This window comes from Heptranchias perlo, chromosome 25 (genome assembly GCF_035084215.1).
Source record: "Heptranchias perlo isolate sHepPer1 chromosome 25, sHepPer1.hap1, whole genome shotgun sequence".
Taxonomy (NCBI): Eukaryota; Metazoa; Chordata; class Chondrichthyes; order Hexanchiformes; family Hexanchidae; genus Heptranchias; species Heptranchias perlo.
Window position 1 is genome coordinate 44,693,897 of NC_090349.1, and position 19,813 is coordinate 44,713,709.

Below are 19,813 nucleotides of genomic sequence, written 5' to 3' on the forward strand. Positions count from 1 at the left end.
AGAGATTCCTATTGGACAACACTGGTCTACACAATGTTCCCTGTTGTAGCAGATGTTAAGGTGGACCTACCAAAGCAAACCATCCTGAAGGGGTTAAAAGTAAAGAAAAGTCTAACACAAGGGGCAGACCAGCATGGGATGAACTAATCATTCGGCTTTAGATAAGGCCGGCCCATAAATAGGCCAATTTAGAACAGACTTTAGCAGTATTAACTTATCTAAATATGTACACAGCCCAAGAACCTTCCACACTGGACTCTGCACAGGACTTACAATCGAAGGGCAAAGCTGCACTCTCTGGGACACCTGTACTACTAGATATCACACAGAGAGGAGGGGATCAGGTTAGAGGACTGTGTTTGCATTAAGGGTTATAAATGCAGCTGTGCTCAGTGCTCAGTGGGTGAACGCACCATCTGGTGTGGTACTGGACCATTTCAGAGCAGAGGCACCAGGTCAATGTGGAGTTTGTGGACTCTTTTTCTCATTCGTTCATGGGATGTGGGCATCACTGGCGAGGCCGGCATTTATTGCCCATCCCTAATTGTCCTTGAGAAGGTGGTGGTGAGCCGCCTTCTTGAACCGCTGCAGTCCGTGTGGTGAAGGTTCTCCCACAGTGCTGTTAGGAAGGGAGTTCGGGATTTTGACCCAGCGACGATGAAGGAACGCCGATATATTTCCAAGTCGGGATGGTGTGTGACTTGGAGGGGGAACGTGCAGGTGGTGTTGTTCCCATGTGCCTGTTGCTCTTGTCCTTCTAGGTGGTAGAGGTCGCGGGTTTGGGAGGTGCTGTCGAAGAAGCCTTGGCGAGTTGCTGAAGTGCATCCTGTGGATGGTACACACTGCAGCCACTGTGCGCCGGTGGTGAAGGGAGTGAATGATATTGGGCAGGTTAAATGGGCAATGGTGGTGGGAGAGGGGGCGTTGGTGAGAGAGACACATTAGCAGCTGTGGTTCCCGCTCCTGATTGTTACTTAGTGACCCACTGGAAAGTGCCCATTGAATGGTTAGGATCAGGTTTGTGAGTCATATCCTGCTCTCACCACCGACACTCTGTCAAGCCTCACACAGGGAGAATGGCCAGTTGGGCAGTGAGATATTGGGGGGCTAATGGCAACTGTTATGAAATTAGGTCTGCTGCAGATACCTTCTAGGGTTCAACCAGTGCCAGTCTCTCCCGTAAACAATCTGCACGCCTTACTTTTATGGGAGTTGGCTCACACTCACCCTATACCTAATTATTTGATCGCATAACATGGGGTCATCACAATAGCATCCCCTCGTGATCTGGACCGATGCTCAATCTCTCCAAGGGTAGACCAAGTTAAACTAGATGAAGTGAAGCTTAATTTGAATCATTAAGCTGCTTTATTTCACACTAAGGTGAATGTACAGAGCAATAGTTAGGATCAGATTTGCTTAATTCAAATCAATGCAACTGGGCTTCACACAATGATATAAAAATAATGAACACGCAACGCTATCCCACTTGGGGGACGAGCTTACTTAACTCATACAGAATAACTTTTCTGCAATCTGTTCTACTTTTCTACGGCAGAACCCCCTCTCTTCATGAGACTTATTGACCTGTCTGCCTGTGCAGCATCCTGTTCCCAAAAGCCAGACTGCTTTCCTTGGTGATTGTGTTCCGTTCGTAAACACTCTTCGCTGTTTCACCAAGATAAACGGTCCCTCTCACAGAGATCAACGGGTTTTCCAACCCAGTGGTGATAAGCATCTTTCCGAAAAACCAGACGAACCAACAAATCGCTTATTGTTTGGTCTTTGGGAGAAACAAGTTCTGGTTAGCATGTTAACCACCTTAGGTCCAGGTGCCTTCTTTAAAAACACATGAGAAGACACATTGTTTTTAACAATGCGGCATTGAAAGTTAATTCTTTTCCCAGATAATTTCTGTGGAAAAATGGCCAAAAAAAATGCAGAAATCCGGCATCATCTATGAAGCAAAACTCCATAATTGATGCCATTAAGGAGATTGGAGGGACAAGAGCATGGACACTAAAAGCATGCAGTTCTGATAATAATCCCCTCATTTATTCTTGCCCAATTTAAAGTTTAGCAGGAATGCAAAGCAACACTAGGCACGTAATCTAGGCCAACAATTCAGTGTGCTAATGAGTCGGAGGTGCCACTAATGATGCGTTAATCTGTTTTGAGGTTACATTTAATTACATAGAATTTAAAGCACAGTAACAGGCCATTCTGCCCAACAGGTTCATGCTGGTGTTCATGCTCCACACGAGCATCCTCCCACCCTACTTCATCGAACCCTCATGTGTTTATCCAGCTTCCCCTTAAATGCGTCTATGCTATTCGCCTCAACTACTCCTTGTGGTAATGAGTTCCACATTCTCACCACTCAATGGGTGGTTAGAATGTGGAACTTTTTACCACAATTCTTTTCAATTCATTATTGGAATTCATTAATGATTATCTTATATTTATGACTGCTGGTTTTAGATTCCTTCAGTTAGAATTAAAGATCACAAGGCACCACTCAAAGGAGAACAGGGAATTTTTCCAGTGTCCAGACCAACCTGTGATGCCTAGTCATTTATTTGCATTTCTACTGGCGTCTAACCACCTCACCCATGACATTCAACGGCATTACCATCGCCGAATCCCCCACCATCAACATCCTGGGGGTCACCATTGACCAGAAACTTAACTGGACCAGCCATATAAATACTGTGGCTACAAGAGCAGGTCAGAGGCTGGGTATTCTGCGGCGAGTGACTCACCTCCTGACTCCCCAAAGCCTTTCCACCATCTACAAGGCACAAGTCAGGAATGTGATGGAATACTCTCCACTTGCTTGGATGAGTGCAGCTCCAACAACACTCAAGAAGCTCGATACCATCCAGGACAAAGCAGCCCTCTTGATTGGCACCCCATCCACCACCCTAAACATTCACTCCCTTCACCACCGGCGAACAGTGGCTGCAGTGTGTACCATCCACAGGATGCACTGCAGCAACTCGCCAAGGTTTCTTCGACAACACCTCCCAAACCCGCGACCTCTACCACCTAGAAGGACAAGGGCAGCAGGCGCATGGGAACAACACCACCTGCACGTTCCCCTCCAAGTCACACACCACCCCGACTTGGAAATATATCGCCGTTCCTTCATCGTCGCTGGGTCAAAATCCTGGAACTCCCTTCCTAACAGCACTGTGGGAGAACCTTCACCACATGGACTGCAGCGGTTCAAGAAGGAAGCTCACCACCACCTTCTCAAGGGCAATTAAGGATGGGCAATAAATGCCGGCCTCACCAGCGATGCCCACATCCCATGAACGAATAAAAAAAAACCTGTACTGCTGTACCTCTGTGTAACAAGAGCACAGATATGTGGAAAGATATATTGGCCTTGGAGGGAGTGCAGCGCAGATTCATCAGATTGGCTTAAAGGGTTAAATTATGAGGACTGATTGCATAATTTTGGCTTGTGTTCCCTTGAATATAGAAGATTAAGGGGTGATCTAATCGAGGTGTTTAAAATGATTAAAGGAATTGAGAGGATGAGTAGAGAGAAACTATTTCCTCTGGTGGGGAGAGTCCAGAACAAGGGGGGCAGAACCTTAAAATTAGAGCCAGGCCGTTCAGGGGTGACGTCACGAAGCACTTCTTCACACAAAGGGGAGTGGAAATCTGGAACTCTCTCCAATAAAAGCTGGGGATGCTGGGGATCAATTGGAACTTTCAAGACTGAAATCACTAGATTTTTGTTGGGTATCAAGGGATATGGAGCAAAGGGAGGTAAATAGAGTTGAGATACAGATCAGCCGTGATCTAATTGAATGGCGGAACAGGCTCGAGGGGCTGAATGGCCTATTCCTGTTTCTATGTAGATCAGGGCTGCACGCCTGATTGACGGCACACATGATTTTTCGTCCTTTAAAATGAGTTAATTCTGATTAACGCAGCGGCAAGCCTTGAATCAGGGGTGCTGACCAAGTTTCCCACTTGCTCTCCCGTCAAACGCAACCCAGCGCTGGGAGCAGCAAATCGGAAAATCCACTTTCAAATTGAACGCCGTGCTTTGTTGCCTCGATAAGTGAGTCATGTGACATTTAAACACGAAAATAATGAATCTATTTATTTCTCCTTTTGAAATTCACGCCTCGGTGACAGTGAATTATCTAAAATAACCCGTGAACTAACATCACAGGACCCTTGTAAATTAAAAGGAGACATGTCAGATACGGTTACTGATGAAAACAAGTAATCGGATTTCACTGCACACAGATGAGGGACCTTTGCAAAGTCTACCTGCTAAAATGGCTGAATACGTACAATGCTGGCTAAGAACGAACTAACCTGAACTTAGATAGCACCTTATCGCATCTCCACTTTAATTCTCCATCCCACTCTGACCTCAGCCTCCTAAAGTGTTCCGATAAAGCTCAGCCCAAGCTCGAGGAACATCTTTCTACAAAGCACTTTACAGCCTTCCAGCTCAACATCGAGTTTTAACAAACTTTAGATCTTAGCCATAGCTCCCCGTTGTGTCTCTCGGACACTCTGTAACCATTTGCACCTCCTCGAGACCCATCTTTTGGTTCTTTACTTGTCCCATTACCATCTCCCTTTGCCTTGCACCATCATCCCTTTTGTCATTTAATCCTTGGGACATTTTACTAGGTTAAAAGGTGCTATATAAATGCAAGTTGCGATTGTAGCAATCACTGCTACCCTGTCACAGACCTCTCCCTTTAGTTCTTTATCTGCCCCTCACCCCCTTTTCCCAGGCTCTGTACTTGCTTAATAGCTGTTTATCTTTAAATATCTTCCGGTTCTGATGAAAGGTCATCGACCTGAAACGTTAACTGTTTCTCTCTCCACAGATGTTGCCTGACCTGCTGAGTGTTTCCAGCATTTTCTGTTTCTATCCCAGGCCATTTCACATAACAACAATTACTGAGCCTCAAACGTTGTTGTATGTAATCGAACACAGCCACCATTATCCGCACAGCAAGGAGATGTGTGACCGGTTAATCCATTTTGCTGGTGCTGGTTAGGGGTTGCCAACTCTGGTTGGATGTGTTCCTGGAGGTTTCATCACATGCCCGCCTGCCTCCAACCGCCCCGCCCCCAAATTCCCGCCATTGGTCCATCCTCGCAGGGCTCCGCCTTCCTACACCATTGGAAAGCGAACAGACTCTTAGCTGATTGGAAGATTCTTGACTGTCAGTCAAACAGCCATCTACCCACCCCCACCTCCAATAGGTTTATAACTAGTAAACAAAAGTGTTCAAAGAAAATGAAAAAAAAACACATTTATTTTTAACATCCCCATGATTTTTCCCAAGTTGCTCGCAGCAGTGTCCAGTCGATCAATCTATAATTCCTGGAGACTCCAGGACAATCCTGGAGGGTTGGAAACCATTAGTGTTGATAGAGGGAGGAATGTTGGCCAGGACACTGGGAAAATTCCCTGTTCTTCTCTGGTGCTGTGGGATTTTTAATGCCCAATGGAACCACCAAGATAGTCCAACGTCTTATTCAAAGGACGACACCTCCGACATCATAGCACTCTCTGATGTGTTAGATTTTTGTGCTCAAATCCTAGAGTCGGGCTTAAACCCACAACCTTCTGACTGAAAAGAAAAATTTGCATTTATCTAGCCTCAGGACGTCCCACAGCGCTTTACAGCCAACAAAGTACTGCACAAAATGAGGGTGAGCCAAACTTACAAGTAGTGAGCATAATGAGAGATACTGGAGGAGAGGGGTCATGAAAAATTGCGATCATGTAGTCCCAGGATGGTGCAGTGGGATTGGCCTCAAATCCAGGCCAGAACGGTGGGATGGAAGTCTCGACTTTAAGAGTCTTAAATAAAATGGGTTTGGCAAGTGTAAGCCCACGACCTTCCTGCTTCTGGTAGATTTTTCTGCTCTCCTGGCCCCCAGTTCCAAGATGGCAGACTCTCGAGTAGACTTTTCTAATCTCTTCATCGCCCCTTCTTTCTGTGTCCCGCATCCCACGTGCCAGATACATCTCACCGCTCTTAGTCGCATCAGCCGTGGCTCAGTGGGCAGCACTCTCGCCTCTGAGTCAGAGGTCGGGGGTTCAAGTCCCACTCCAGAGACTTAAGCCCATAATCCAGACACTCCCTGTGCAGTCCTTAGGGAGAGCTGCACTGTCGGAGGTGCCGTCTTTAGGATGAGAAGTTAAATTGAAGCTCCACATGCCTGTTCAGGTAACAGATCCCATGGCATTATTTTGAAGAAGAGCAGCGGAGTTCTTCCCAGTGTCCTGGATCAATATTTATCCCTCAACTAACATCAGTAAACTGGTCATAATCACATTGCTGTTTGTGGGATCTTGCTGTGCGCAAATTGGCTGCCGTGTTTCCTACATTACAACAGTGACTGCACTTCAAAAAAGTAATTAATTGGTTGTAAAGTGCTTTTGGGACATCCTGAGTATGTGAAAGGCGCTATATAAATGCAAATTCTTTCCTCTCTTATCGTTATGGCACAATCTAGCAACTCAAATAAATGTTGGTGACTGAAAATCTCACTGTAAGGACTTGTCCATTGTTGTCAACTCTGAGACCCAGACCCCAGTGGGCACGAACCCAAGGGGGAAAACTGCCCCGCTGGCCACACGCCAGGGATCGAACGTGGGATCTTCCTGTCCTTGTCTGTCGCTGCTATGAACTGGATCAACTGTCTGAGCAATCAGCAGTTGCATGCCGGGGTCAATGGACAGGGACAGAACAAATGACCCCAACGTTCCTGGCTTCAGAGAGGCGGAAAGTGGCCAATGTCCCCTGCCCTTGATCGCTATACAGTGACGCTCACCACCCCCCCCACCCCCACCGTGAAACTGCATGAGTGCGGACCTCGGGTGAAGATAGGAATGGACTCGGCTGTGATGCCTCGCACAGTCGAGCAGCCCACGGCACTCACAGCTGAATAACCGTGCTTCAAATTACATGGAATCAAAGCACTGATCTGACGTGAATATGAATATAAATAAAATGCCTGAATATATATGAATAAATTTTGCTCCGTGTTCTGTGAATCCGTCTCTCGGCTTCTCCTGCTCTCCAGCCTCCTTATTTTTCTCCTAAAGCTCAAAAACTTGATTATTCCAACCACGCCTCTGGCTTCAACATCCAATCACTCCCCACTAAGTGGCGGAAGTCCCCAGCCCTTCCTGTGGCTGTTCCCGAAAAACATGGTGTAAGTTTCCTAACTCGCACCGAGTCCCGTTCACCCATCACCCCCCCTGTGCTCGCTGACCGACATTGGCTCCCGGTCCGGCAATGCCTCGATTTTAAAATTCTCATCCTTGTGTTCAAATCCCTCCATGGCCCTCGCCCCCTCCCTATCTCTGTAACCTCCTCCAGCCCTACAATTGTCCGAGATCTCTGCGCTCCTCCAATTCTGGCCTCTTGCGCATCCCCGATATTAATCGCTCCACCAATGGCGGCCGTGCCTTCGGCTGCCTGGGCCCTGAGCTCTGGAATTCCCTCCCTAAACCTCTCCGCCTCTCTCTCCTCCTTTAAGATGCACCTTAAAACCTACCCCTTTGTCTAAATTTTGACCTGTCCTAATATCTCCTGATGTGGCTCGGTGTCAAATTTTGTTTGATAATCGCTCCTGTGAAGCGCCTTGGGACGTTTTACTATGTTAAAGGCGCTATATAAATGCAAGCTGTTGTTGTTAATCTAATTACCTAGCAGATTGGTATTTTGGGAGGGAGGAAAGTTGGTAAAAGTATTAATTGCAGAAGGAAATATGATTAATAATAATTTAATTCATGTTATTGAAAGGAATCACAAAGCATATCCTGAGAACTCAGACATCATGGGGCCAGTGTCGGTTTGATTATCAGGCACAGCTGACTGCATTGGAACTTTTCCACTCTGAAGCAAATAAATATCCTGGAGGGCAAAAGAAGGGAAGGGAAGGGAATGTGGTGGTGGGAGGAAGGAGGATGGGTAGAATCACCATCTCTTAATTCTCCAGCTGGCCTAGCAACTGTTGACATGTCCCACTAGCCAGCCAGTCAGAGTCCAGCTCACTCGGCTGGCATCAGCCACCGGTGGGAGATATAGCACAGGGCCTTTGTTCGACCAACAACTCGCACAGAACCATCTGCTTCACTCCGAAGCTGGCACCGTTTCTCCACACAGGGCAGGAGGCGCACTGGTTAACAGCTTGCAAGTGCGACAAACTGCAGGACAAAGGCCTTGCTCACCGCCTGAGGTAAGGAGGCCTGAAGTAACCACAGGTTCTCCACGTCTGTGTGAGGTCTAAAAACCTGCTACAGGTTATCAGCCGTAGCACTCTCGCCTCTGAGGCAGAAGGTCATGGGGGGCGAGCCTCACTCCAGAAACTTGAGCACATAATCCAGGCTGACACGCCCAGCGCCAGTGCTGAGGGAGTGCTGCACTGTCGGAAGTGCCGTCTTTCAGATGAGATGTTAAACCGAGGCCCTGTCTGCCCTCTCAGGTGGATGTAAAAGATCCCATGGCCACTATTCAAAGAAGAGCAGTGGAGTTCTCCCCGGTGTCCTGGGGCCAATATTTATCCCTCAACTAACATCACTAAAACAGATTATCTGGTCATTATCACATTACTGTTTGTGGGATCTTGCTGTGCACAAATTGGCTGCTGCATCTCCTACATTACAACAGTGACTACACTTCAAACGTGCGAGGACGTGAAAGGTGCTACATAAATGCAAGTTCTTTCTTTCTTACTAGTGATCAGAACATCTTCTAATCAAAATGTGCACGATTACAAAAATAATCTTTTCAAGATTTGAGCTCCGAGAACCCACACAAGTTGTTTAAGTGAGTTTATCCAGTCAGTAGTTGAGCCACACCAGTCCGGGCCAAACTAGAGCAGGAAAAGCCCCCCCCCCCGACAAGTTCAGTCCCCAGGTAGTTGCTCCCAGCAAAGGGGAATGATGAGGGGGTGCTACAGCCTCAGCCTCCCTGGGTACCGAGGGGGGAAAACTGACTGGAGATCCCACTCCTGATGGCTGCACTGCGGCCTGTTTAGAACATCTGTGAGCAGGTTACTAAGCGAATGAAAACAGAACAATACAGAAATCTGACAGAAGGACCGAAATCTGAAGACTTGGACCCCTGGCTGTGACTTTATGGAAACTTCTTCCCCCCTCCCCATCCCCCAGGGTCTCAGGACCCCCACTTTAAAAACCTACGGCTTTAAGAAACTGAAACGCTGAAGGAGTCGAGTCCAAGATGGGCAACGGCGAGTGGCAAGAAGGGAGACACAGAGCTTCCTGTCGGCAACATTCACCCCTCGAATCAACAATCACAAACCTCGGATAAAACAGTAAAAGTCCGAGAACTTTAGTGAGGCAAAGGAAGACATGAAAACCAATGAAAAGCAAATTATTACAGTTTAAAAATCAAAACAAAATCATTTTCTACGGCGCTGATGTGATATTTTGCGGTCTGTGTGTTAAATTATTCGTATATATAGGATGTGAAACCAACCATAAGCTACTAGCAAGTGAGACACACAGATGGTTACCAATATAATCACACCTTAAGTCTATCTGTATTACAGCAGCTTAAAGCAGAAGCTCCAGTACGCACAAGAAATCCAGGCTAATCTCAGTGTGTTTAGAATATGGTTTGATCAAGTTTAAAAGTTAACAAACAAGCTCCCAGTTCCAAACTGAATCAAAGTGTCCCTTGTGACCTATTTATTTTCAGGAGTTAACAGTAGGTGGGGTGCAATTAAGGAAATAGATAAAATAATAAAGCCTGAAGCCTTGACTTTCAACAGGACTGGATTAAGCTCCATGCCTTCTGGATCTATTTTACAGAAGACACACATTACAACAATAACAGTTTGCATTTATATAGAACTTTTAACTTAGTAAAACATCCCAAGGTGCTTCACAGGAGCGATTATCAAACAAAATTTGACACCGAGCCACATAAAGAGATATTAGGACAGGTGACCAAAAGCTTGGGCAAAGAGGTAGGTTTTAAGGAGCGTCTTAAAGGAGGAGAGAGAGGCAGAGAGACGGAGAGGTTTAGGGAGGGAGTTCCAGAGCTTAAGGCCCAGGCAGCTGAAGGCACGGCCGCTAATGGTGGAGCGATTAAAATCGGGGATGCACAAGAGGCCAGAATTGGAGGAGCGCAGAGATCTCGGACGGTTGTAGGGCTGGAGGAGGTTACAGAGATCGGGAGGGGGCGAGGCCACGGAGGGATTTGAACAAAAGGATTTTTAAATCGAGGCGTTGCTGGACCGGGAGCCAATGTGGGTCAGTGAGCACATGTGCACACTATGGCAGCATTCACACGAGAACTACAGTGTCAGTATGGAGCGATTGTTCCTACAACTGAAAAGGCTTTGATTAAGATGTACTTATGGCACACAGCTCCTATAAACTCAGTAAACGCGATCATTCCATTAAAAAAACACTTCAATATTACATCAGAGAAATCAATTCTGGTACAAAACGTTTTGCTTCCCTGTTGTAGAATTCCACTTTGTAGCTGTTGGGTGGTGCAGTCTGGTGGGTGAGATTTATCATGCCTGGCAAATGCTCAGTTCCCTGATGTAGTGAAGGGAAAGAAGGAGTGAGGTCTGAGCATACCTGGGGGGCTGGCGGGGGGCGGCTTCACCTATCGGGACCCCCAGCCGAGGAGCTCCAGGCGAAAATCTGCACCTCGAGTTCTTCACCTCTGGAACTCGGATTGAAATGCTGCTCACATCAAATGGGATTAAATCCAGCTCTCTCTACGGTTACAAAGGTCCTAACTGAATTCACCCAGTCTCTAACCCAGCTCTTAGTAGGGATGGGCACAGGTTAGGTTAAGGCACAATTTACGCACAGCAAGCTCCCACAAACACCAAAGAGATAAATGACCAGATAATGTGTTTTAATAATGTTGGTTGAGGGATAAATATTGGCCCCAGGACATTGGGCAGAACTCCCCTATTCTTCTTCGAAATGGTACCGTGGGATCTTTTATGTCCATCTGAGAGGGCAGAAGGGGCCTCGGTTTAACGTCTCATCCAAAAGACGGCACCTCCGACAGTGCAGCACTCCCTCAGTACTGCACTGGGAGTTTCAGCCTAGATTGCATGCTAAGTCTCTTCAGTAGGGACTTGACCCCATCACCTTCTGACTCAGAGGTGAGAGTACTGCCCACCAAGCCAGGGCCGACCCCAAAACAGAAAATGTCCCATTCCCCAATACTGGCATCTCCCACCTGGTTGAGCACAAAAATTTACCATAACCCCAGCCAAGAAAAATAAAGCTGGCGCTGAACAATAAATATTTAACTATGTATCTACTGGGAGCATGTACACTGGTGTCTGAAGATCAAAGAAAGAACTGGTCAGACCACCTACTACTACAGCTGACAGTGGAATGCAAGTTAACCCTTCAATGGCTTCCGTTCCACTTGGATTCCAATTTTCACCTGCAATCTACTGTAATCATCGAGCTGGAGCCTTGCCTTTAACTGTTAGACCCGGTGCCTTTACAGAGCCCGGTCGACCTCCTCAGCCCCAAAGCAGATGTTGTGGGTTTGGGCGAGCTTTAATTACCCCTTTTTTTTGTGGTAAGCGACTCACGTATTTCTTTTCCTTAAAACAATAAAAGTTTCTAGACAGCAAATATGCAACAATCGTTCAGTTCCTGCACAAACTCACAGGCAGCCCAAACAAAGGAGGTGGACGCCAAATAGGAACTGCCGAAAAGATGGTTCTAGAAATAAATATGAACCTACAGAAGAAAACATCCTCTCAGTGATTATTTTCTTTCTGCATGGTTTCTAAAAATATACACACATGTCCCAGTGATTAGGAATACTAGTTCCCAGAATACTGGCAATAAAGTCACCACCTGTACATTGATCTGATCATAGAATTACATAGAATGTACAGCACAGAAACAGGCCATTCGGCCCAACTGGTCTATGCTGGTGTTTATGCTCCACACGAGCCTCCTCCCTCCCTACTCCATCTCACCCTATCAGCATATCCTTCTATTCCTTTCTCCCTCATGTGTTTATCGAGCTTCCCCTTAAATGTATCTACACTATTCACCTCAACCACTCCTTGTGGGAGCGAGTTCCACATTCTCACCACTCTCTGGGTAAAGAAGTTTCTCCTGAATTCCCTATTGGATTTATTAGTGACTATCTCATATTTATGGCCCCTAGTTTTGGTCTCTCCCAAAAGTGGAAACATTTTCTCTACGTCTACCCTATCAAACCCCATCATAATCTTAAAGACCTCTATCAGGTCACCCCTCAGTCTTCTTTCTTCTAGTGAAAAAAAGCTCATGATCAAACCCTATGCAGTGACCACAATGCAAATGCTTTTCCTAAATATTTTGCACTCGCACTAATTTGATTGAGACACGAAGCTAAAACAATGATGGCACAGAAAAACAGGGAGTGTGTTCTCCAATAAATGAACTCTACTAGGCCAGAGGCTGCATGTGCTCTGAGAGACAACTTCATGTAAATTATATTATTCTTTTAAACTGAAAGTAGAGGGTTAGCACTGAAGGTTTTGGACGAGGGTGAACATTATTTTTTGTCTGGTTTAAATAAGCTAAGTTACGAGGAGAGATTACACAAATTGGGGTTGTATTCTCTAGAGTTTCGAAGGTTAAGGGGTGATCTGATCGAAGTTTATAAGATATTAATGGGAACGGATAGGGTGGATAGAGAGAAACTATTTCCGCTGGTTGGGGATTTTAGGAGTAGGAAGCACAGTCTAAAAATTAGAGCCAGACTTTCAGGAGCGAGATTAGAAAACATTTTTACACACAAAGGGTGGTAGAAGTTTGGAACTCTCTTCCGCAAACGGCAATTGATACTAGCTCAATTGCTAAATTTAAATCTGAGATAGATAGCTTTTTGGCAATCAAAGGTATTAAGGGATATGGACCAAAGGCAGGTATATGGAGTTAGATCACAGATCAGCCATGATCTTATCAGATGGCGGAGCAGGCACGAGGGGCTGAATGGCCTACTCCTGTTCCTATGTTCCTAAGGCACTGTGTGAACTACTAAGTGGGCACCAAATTCTTGAATCTATTTAGAGTTTGCAATTAAAACATATTCCTTCCATCCTCTCAATCTGCAAATCAAAAGAAAAGCATATCAAAGCTTACACATGGCTACAGATCTATCAGTAAGACTGAAGCCATCCTATTTTACTCCTTACATAAACTCCGCACCCTAATCCACAGCTCCATTCCTCTCACCAGCTTCCCTTGAGTTTAGAAGTTTGAGTCGGGGGGGGGGTCTTTGCTGGGCCACTTCAGAGGTCAGTTAAGAGTCAACCACTTTGGTGACGTATAGGCCCAGACCGGGTAAGGACGGCAGGTTTCCTTCCCTAAAGGACATTAGTGAACCAGTTTGGTTTTTACAACAATGCGACAGCTTCATGGTCACTTTTACTGAGGCCAGGTTTTTATTTCCAGATTTTTTAAAAAACTGAATACAAATTTGCAAAACTGCCCATGTTGGGATTTGAACTCACGTTCTCAAGATTATTAGTCCAGGCCTCTCACTTACTAGTCCATGTAATATAACCACGACACTACCATACCCAGTCTCCACCTTTACCCTCACCTTTACTCCCACTGAAACCCTCATCCACACTTTTGTCACTTCCAGGCTTGACTATTCCAAATCTCTCTTTACTGACACCCCAATTTCCATCCTGTGCAAACTACAATTCATAAAGCAGGCCACCACCCACATATTTACACACACTAAATCCCACTCCTGTCACACCCCCTGGATTTGGTTTGGTGTTAACTTTTGTCTGATGAGGCTCCTGTGAAGCGCCTTGGGACGTTTTCCTATGTTAAAAGCGCTAAATAAATCCAAGTTTTTGTTGTATCTATGCCCTCATTCTAGAACTCTAAACCACCGGAACATAGGAACAGAAGGCCATTCAGCCCCTCGAACCTGTTCCGCCATTCAATTAGATCATGGCTGATCTGTATCTTAACTCCATTTACCCGCCTTGGTTCCGTAACCCTTAATACCCTTACCTAACAAAAATCGATCAATCTCAGTTTTGAAATTTTCAATTGTCCCCCAGCCTCAACAACATTTTAATGGAGAGAGTTCCAGATTTCCACTCCCCTTTGTGTGAAGAAGTGCTTCCTGACATCACCCCTGAACGGCCTAGCTCTAATTTTAAGATTATGCTCCCCTTGTTCTGGACTCCCCCCACCAGAGGAAATAGTTTCTCTCTATCTACCCTATTAACAGTCTGTTTCTATCTACTCTGTCCCATCCCTTTGTAATTTTGAACATCTCTATCAAATCACCACTTAAACTCCTCTGTTTTAATATAGACAGTCCTATATATCCCTCAGAGGGCTATCACTCTTACATTCGTCACATAAGCCTGGTTTAAATAAGGTCCCATGCGAGCTATTAATGGAGCAGGCACTAAATTCTAGAATCTATTTGGAGTTTTCAATTAAAGAACATTCCTCTCATTCCCTCACTTAATCTGTAGTAGCTACGAAACACTGCAGTGAGGTGCTGATAGTGAAACATGGGACCACAAACAAACTAAAAGTACTCGGCTGCACAGTCCCCTCGCCATTAAAAATTGGCAGTAATATTGGTTATATTTTTTTTCAGGTTTTGACTTGTATAGGACACTCATACTACAATAAATGTCCCAAGTGCACGCATGAGATATGTCTGCATTGTTGCCTTTCGTAGAAGTCTGGCTGATTAGGGAGAAATGTGGCCATCTTCAAATCAAGTGTTGTGATCTGGAATGCACTGCCTGAAAGAATGGTGCAAACAAATTCAATAGTAACATTTAAAAGGCAATTGGATATAGGCTCGAAAAGGGCTTTGGGGAAAGAGCAGGGGAATGGGACTAATTGGATAGCTCTTTCAAAGAGCTGGCACAGGCGCGATGGGCCGAATTGCCTCCTTCTGTGATGAATGATAAGTGGAAACAAATGCTTTCAGGGTTGCAAAAACAGGACTCAGTGAGTCAGGTTGCCTGCGAGGACCATCGTTGAAAACTCAGCGCTGACAAGTAGCACAAACATTCCGAATGTCTGGTCGGAAGTGTAAGTGTTGGCATCACTCTAGTTAAAACTTTGCAGAGGACAACGGGAAAAACAAACTGTTTCATTCACTTCTCAGCACTGTAGAAAGGGAGAGGCTGGGGCAATTTACAGGTTCCTGGACTCTGTCCCAAAGAGGAACTTAATGGAAAGTAGCCGTTATCCTATTGAGGGGGTTACAAGCAGTTCATGCACCATGCAGCTCTGGTTATATTGGGTGCTGCTCTGGTTATTTTGGGTGCAGCTCTGGTTATATTGGGTGCTGCTCTGGTTATTTTGGGTGCAGCTCTGGTTATATTGGGTGCAGCTCTGGTTATATTGGGTGCAGCTCTGGTTATTTTGGGTGCTGCTCTGGTTATTTTGGGTGCTGCTCTGGTTATTTTGGGTGCTGCTCTGGTTATTTTGGGTGCAGCTCTGGTTATTTTGGGTGCTGCTCTGGTTATATTGGGTGCTGCTCTGGTTATTTTGGGTGCAGCTCTGGTTATTTTGGGTGCAGCTCTGGTTATTTTGGGTGCAGCTCTGGTTATTTTGGGTGCAGCTCTGGTTATTTTGGGTGCAGCTCTGGTTATTTTGGGTGCTGCTCTGGTTATTTTGGGTGCAGCTCTGGTTATATTGGGTGCAGCTCTGGTTATATTGGGTGCAGCTCTGGTTATTTTGGGTGCAGCTCTGGTTATATTGGGTGCTGCTCTGGTTATTTTGGGTGCTGCTCTGGTTATTTTGGGTGCTGCTCTGGTTATATTGGGTGCAGCTCTGGTTATTTTGGGTGCAGCTCTGGTTATTTTGGGTGCAGCTCTGGTTATTTTGGGTGCTGCTCTGGTTATTTTGGGTGCTGCTCTGGTTATTTTGGGTGCAGCTCTGGTTATATTGGGTGCTGCTCTGGTTATTTTGGGTGCAGCTCTGGTTATATTGGGTGCTGCTCTGGTTATTTTGGGTGCTGCTCTGGTTATTTTGGGTGCTGCTCTGGTTATTTTGGGTGCTGCTCTGGTTATTTTGGGTGCTGCTCTGGTTATATTGGGTGCAGCTCTGGTTATATTGGGTGCTGCTCTGGTTATATTGGGTGCAGCTCTGGTTATTTTGGGTGCTGCTCTGGTTATTTTGGGTGCTGCTCTGCTTATATTGAGTGCTGCTCTGGTTATTTTGGGTGCAGCTCTGGTTATATTGGGTGCTGCTCTGGTTATATTGAGTGCTGCTCTGGTTATTTTGGGTGCAGCTCTGGTTATATTGGGTGCAGCTCTGGTTATATTGGGTGCTGCTCTGGTTATATTGGGTGCAGCTCTGGTTATATTGGGTGCAGCTCTGGTTATTTTGGGTGCAGCTCTGGTTATTTTGGGTGCAGCTCCTGCAATGGGTAACATTACTCGTGTTTCCTTTAACCTGCCACAAATGGAGACCCTGCTTTGCCCAATCACCCCAGCTCTGCCTGCAACAGCCCATCTTACGTGGGGGTCACCCTGGCGCGCAAAGCCCCCTGGGTGCTGTAGTTCCGCGGGTTCCGCGCCTGCACGGGGCGGACGCGCTGCGGACTACAACTCCCGGCGGCCTCTGCGGGCGCCGCGCCGGCGCACTGGAGGGCTGCAGGGCGCAGGCGCAGCAAAAGGTCCCCCGGGCCGAGGAAAGTGTCAACAATACGATCAGCTGTTGTCCCGCCGCGCATGCGCGGAGCTCAGCTGAACCTGAACAGCAGGAGTCAGAGGGAGAGTCAGATTCCCAGGAAAAGGCATTCCGGGGGGGGCAAGAAAACCAGGGCCAGGGGGGCAACAAAACCAGGGCCAGGGGGGCAACAAAACCAGGGCCAGGGGGGCAACAAAACCAGGGCCAGGGGGGCAACAAAACCAGGGCCAGGGGGGCAACAAAACCAGGGCCAGGGGGGCAACAAAACCAGGGCCAGGGGGGCAACAAAACCAGGGCCAGGGGGGCAACAGTCCCGATAAAACCAGGGCCGGGGGGGGGGGAACAAAACCAGGGCCGGGGGGGGGGCAACAAAACCAGGGCCAGGGGGGGCAACAGTCCCGATAAAACCAGGGCCGGGGGGGGGGGAACAAAACCAGGGCCGGGGGGGGGGGCAACAATCCCAACAAAACCAGGGCCAGGGGGGCAACAAAACCAGGGCCAGGGGGGGGCAACAATCCCAACAAAACCAGGGCCAGGGGGGCAACAAAACCAGGGCCAGGGGGGCAACAAAACCAAGGCCGGGGGGGGGGCAACAATCCCAACAAAACCAGGGCCAGGGGGGCAACAATCCCAACAAAACCAGGGCCAGGGGGGGGGGGGGGAACAAAACCAGGGCCAGGGGGGCAACAAAACCAGGGCCGGGGGGGGGCAACAATCCCAACAAAACCAGGGCCAGGGGGGCAACAAAACCAGGGCCGGGGGGGGGCAACAATCCCAACAAAACCAGGGCCAGGGGGGCAACAAAACCAGGGCCGGGGGGGGGCAACAATCCCAACAAAACCAGGGCCAGGGGGGGGCAACAAAATCAGGGCCAGGGGGGCAACAATCCCAATAAAACCAGGGCCAGGGGGGCAACAATCCCATTAAAACCAGGGCCAGGGGGGCAACAATCCCAATAAAACCAGGGCCAGGGGGGGCAACAATCCCATTAAAACCAGGGCCAGGGGGGCAACAATCCCAACAAAACCAGGGCCGGGGGGGGGGGGCAACAAAACCAGGGCCAGGGGGGCAACAATCCCAACAAAACCAGGGCCAGGGGGGCAACAAAACCAGGGCCGGGGGGGGGGGGGCAACAATCCCAACAAAACCAGGGCCAGGGGGGCAACAATCCCAACAAAACCAGGGCCAGGGGGGCAACAATCCCAACAAAACCAGGGCCAGGGGGGGGGCAACAAAATCAGGGCCAGGGGGGCAACAATCCCAATAAAACCAGGGCCAGGGGGGGCAACAATCCCAATAAAACCAGGGCCAGGGGGGCAACAATCCCAACAAAACCAGGGCCGGGGGGGGGCAACAAAATCAGGGCCAGGGGGGCAACAATCCCAATAAAACCAGGGCCAGGGGGGGCAACAATCCCAATAAAACCAGGGCCAGGGGGCAACAATCCCAATAAAACCAGGGCCGGGGGGGGGGGGGGGCAACAGTCCCAATAAAACCAGGGCCAGGGGGGCAACAAAACCAGGGCCAGGGGGGCAACAATCCCAATAAAACCAGGGGGGCAACAATCCCAATAAAACCAGGGCCGGGGGCGGGGGGAATAATCTCTCCTGCAATACAAACATCCCCCTCTCAAAATCAACCATAGACTGACCTACAATTCATCAAAAGTATATGTATTTTGAGAAATAAATGCATATGTTCCTCAGTTATAATTTACTGATAGTATACAGGCCATTCTCTGTGGTGAATGAATTGAAAGTAAATCATCTGCATGTGTGAAAATCGTAACCTTCAAAAATCCTTTCAATCGTCAGTGGTAATAGAAAACTGTCCTAAAATAAATAAGGACGCACAATCAGAATTGATAGAAAACGCCAATATAAACATGATGTTACCTGAAAGTCATACAGCGCCACAATATTGTCATGTTTCAGTTCCTGAAAAAGAGGAAACATCAGCAGTGATGATAAAACCACAGGATTGAAGAGCTAAACGCCCCATCCACCATTCCAGATGTTTGCACTTCTGGAATTGTTAAAAATTCAGAAAATTAAAAACGTTAAACAAAGTGATGTTCTTACCTTCAATATTTTAATTTCCTTGCCCAGAAGGGTTTGAGATTTTGCGAGATTTTTCTTGTTAATGCATTTAATAGCAACTTCCCAATCGTGTTTCTGAAACAGAATTTGCAATTTCTTATAGCATTTAGATTTTTTGATTTTTTTTTTTAAAAAAGAATTAACTTGACCCACTGTTACATATATATTTATATTTATTGGGCACCAGTAGAAATGTAGACTTCTACCATCGCATGCCAAGTTTATTTAGATCAGTTTTATTAAACAATTTGATGTGGACGACACAGAATTGGGCCGATTTATCTGAAACTTGCTCATTTTAAAATCAAAATTAAGGTTCTGCTCGTTGGGACATAATTTAAAGGAGATGGGAGGGGGGGGGGGTGGAGGGTGATGAAGGAGACTTGTCCTGACTTGTCCCAACTCGACCCCCCCCCCCCCCCCCGTCCTCAATGTAAAGATGCATTCAGCTCATTCCTGAACGCCAATCTCTCTCTCTCACCCCCACCCAGCACCAGATCTCGTAAATTGGAAGAAATAAAAGATACATCCGGTGGAAATAAACAAGGCTGCAACTGTAGCAATGGAGAAATAACAAAAGACGTGATGCAGATACAGTGTGTAAATTACCTGCAGTAATCCCCCCAGTGAAACTGACCAGGGCTGAAATTTACCTCTTTGTATCGACCTTTGAAAACGACGGCGAAAGCTCCGTGACCGATCAGATCTTTCCTGTTGAACTCGAATTTCCCCACGCTCTCCATTTTTCCTCCTCCTTTTTTTTTTGGTGTTGTTGTCTTGTGCTGTTTTATGATTTCTTTATTTTATTTCCTCCCTCCCTCCCTCCCTGCCCAGCCAGCCAGCCAGCCCTCTCCTCTTCCTCTTCCTCTCGATTAGGGTTTGCCAGGAGCTGGGTAGGAGCTGTCCAGGCAGCTGGTGGAGAAAGAATGTCGCTTCTCTCCTGCCACTTCCATGGGTTGTTTGCCTCTCTCCGCCGATCCCTTTTCGTTCATGTTGTGTGTGTGAG

General features: G+C 47.1%; 1 protein-coding gene across 6 annotated transcripts in view; it reads right to left on the reverse strand.

Annotated features, from left to right (window-relative positions):
- Positions 1 to 19,628, reverse strand: part of ulk1b (unc-51 like autophagy activating kinase 1) — a 103,994-nt gene extending 84,366 nt beyond the window's left edge. For all 6 annotated transcript variants that reach the window (XM_068006187.1, XM_068006184.1, XM_068006188.1 and 3 more), the window contains exons 1-3: positions 19,461 to 19,628; positions 18,790 to 18,882; positions 18,604 to 18,645 (exon numbers count right to left, since the gene is read on the reverse strand). In XM_068006187.1, coding sequence (XP_067862288.1) covers positions 18,604 to 18,645; positions 18,790 to 18,882; positions 19,461 to 19,550 — 225 coding nt within the window. In that variant the 5' untranslated portion in view covers positions 19,551 to 19,628. The remainder of the gene's footprint in view (positions 1 to 18,603; positions 18,646 to 18,789; positions 18,883 to 19,460) is intronic.
- Between the last annotated feature and the right edge of the window lie 185 nt (positions 19,629 to 19,813).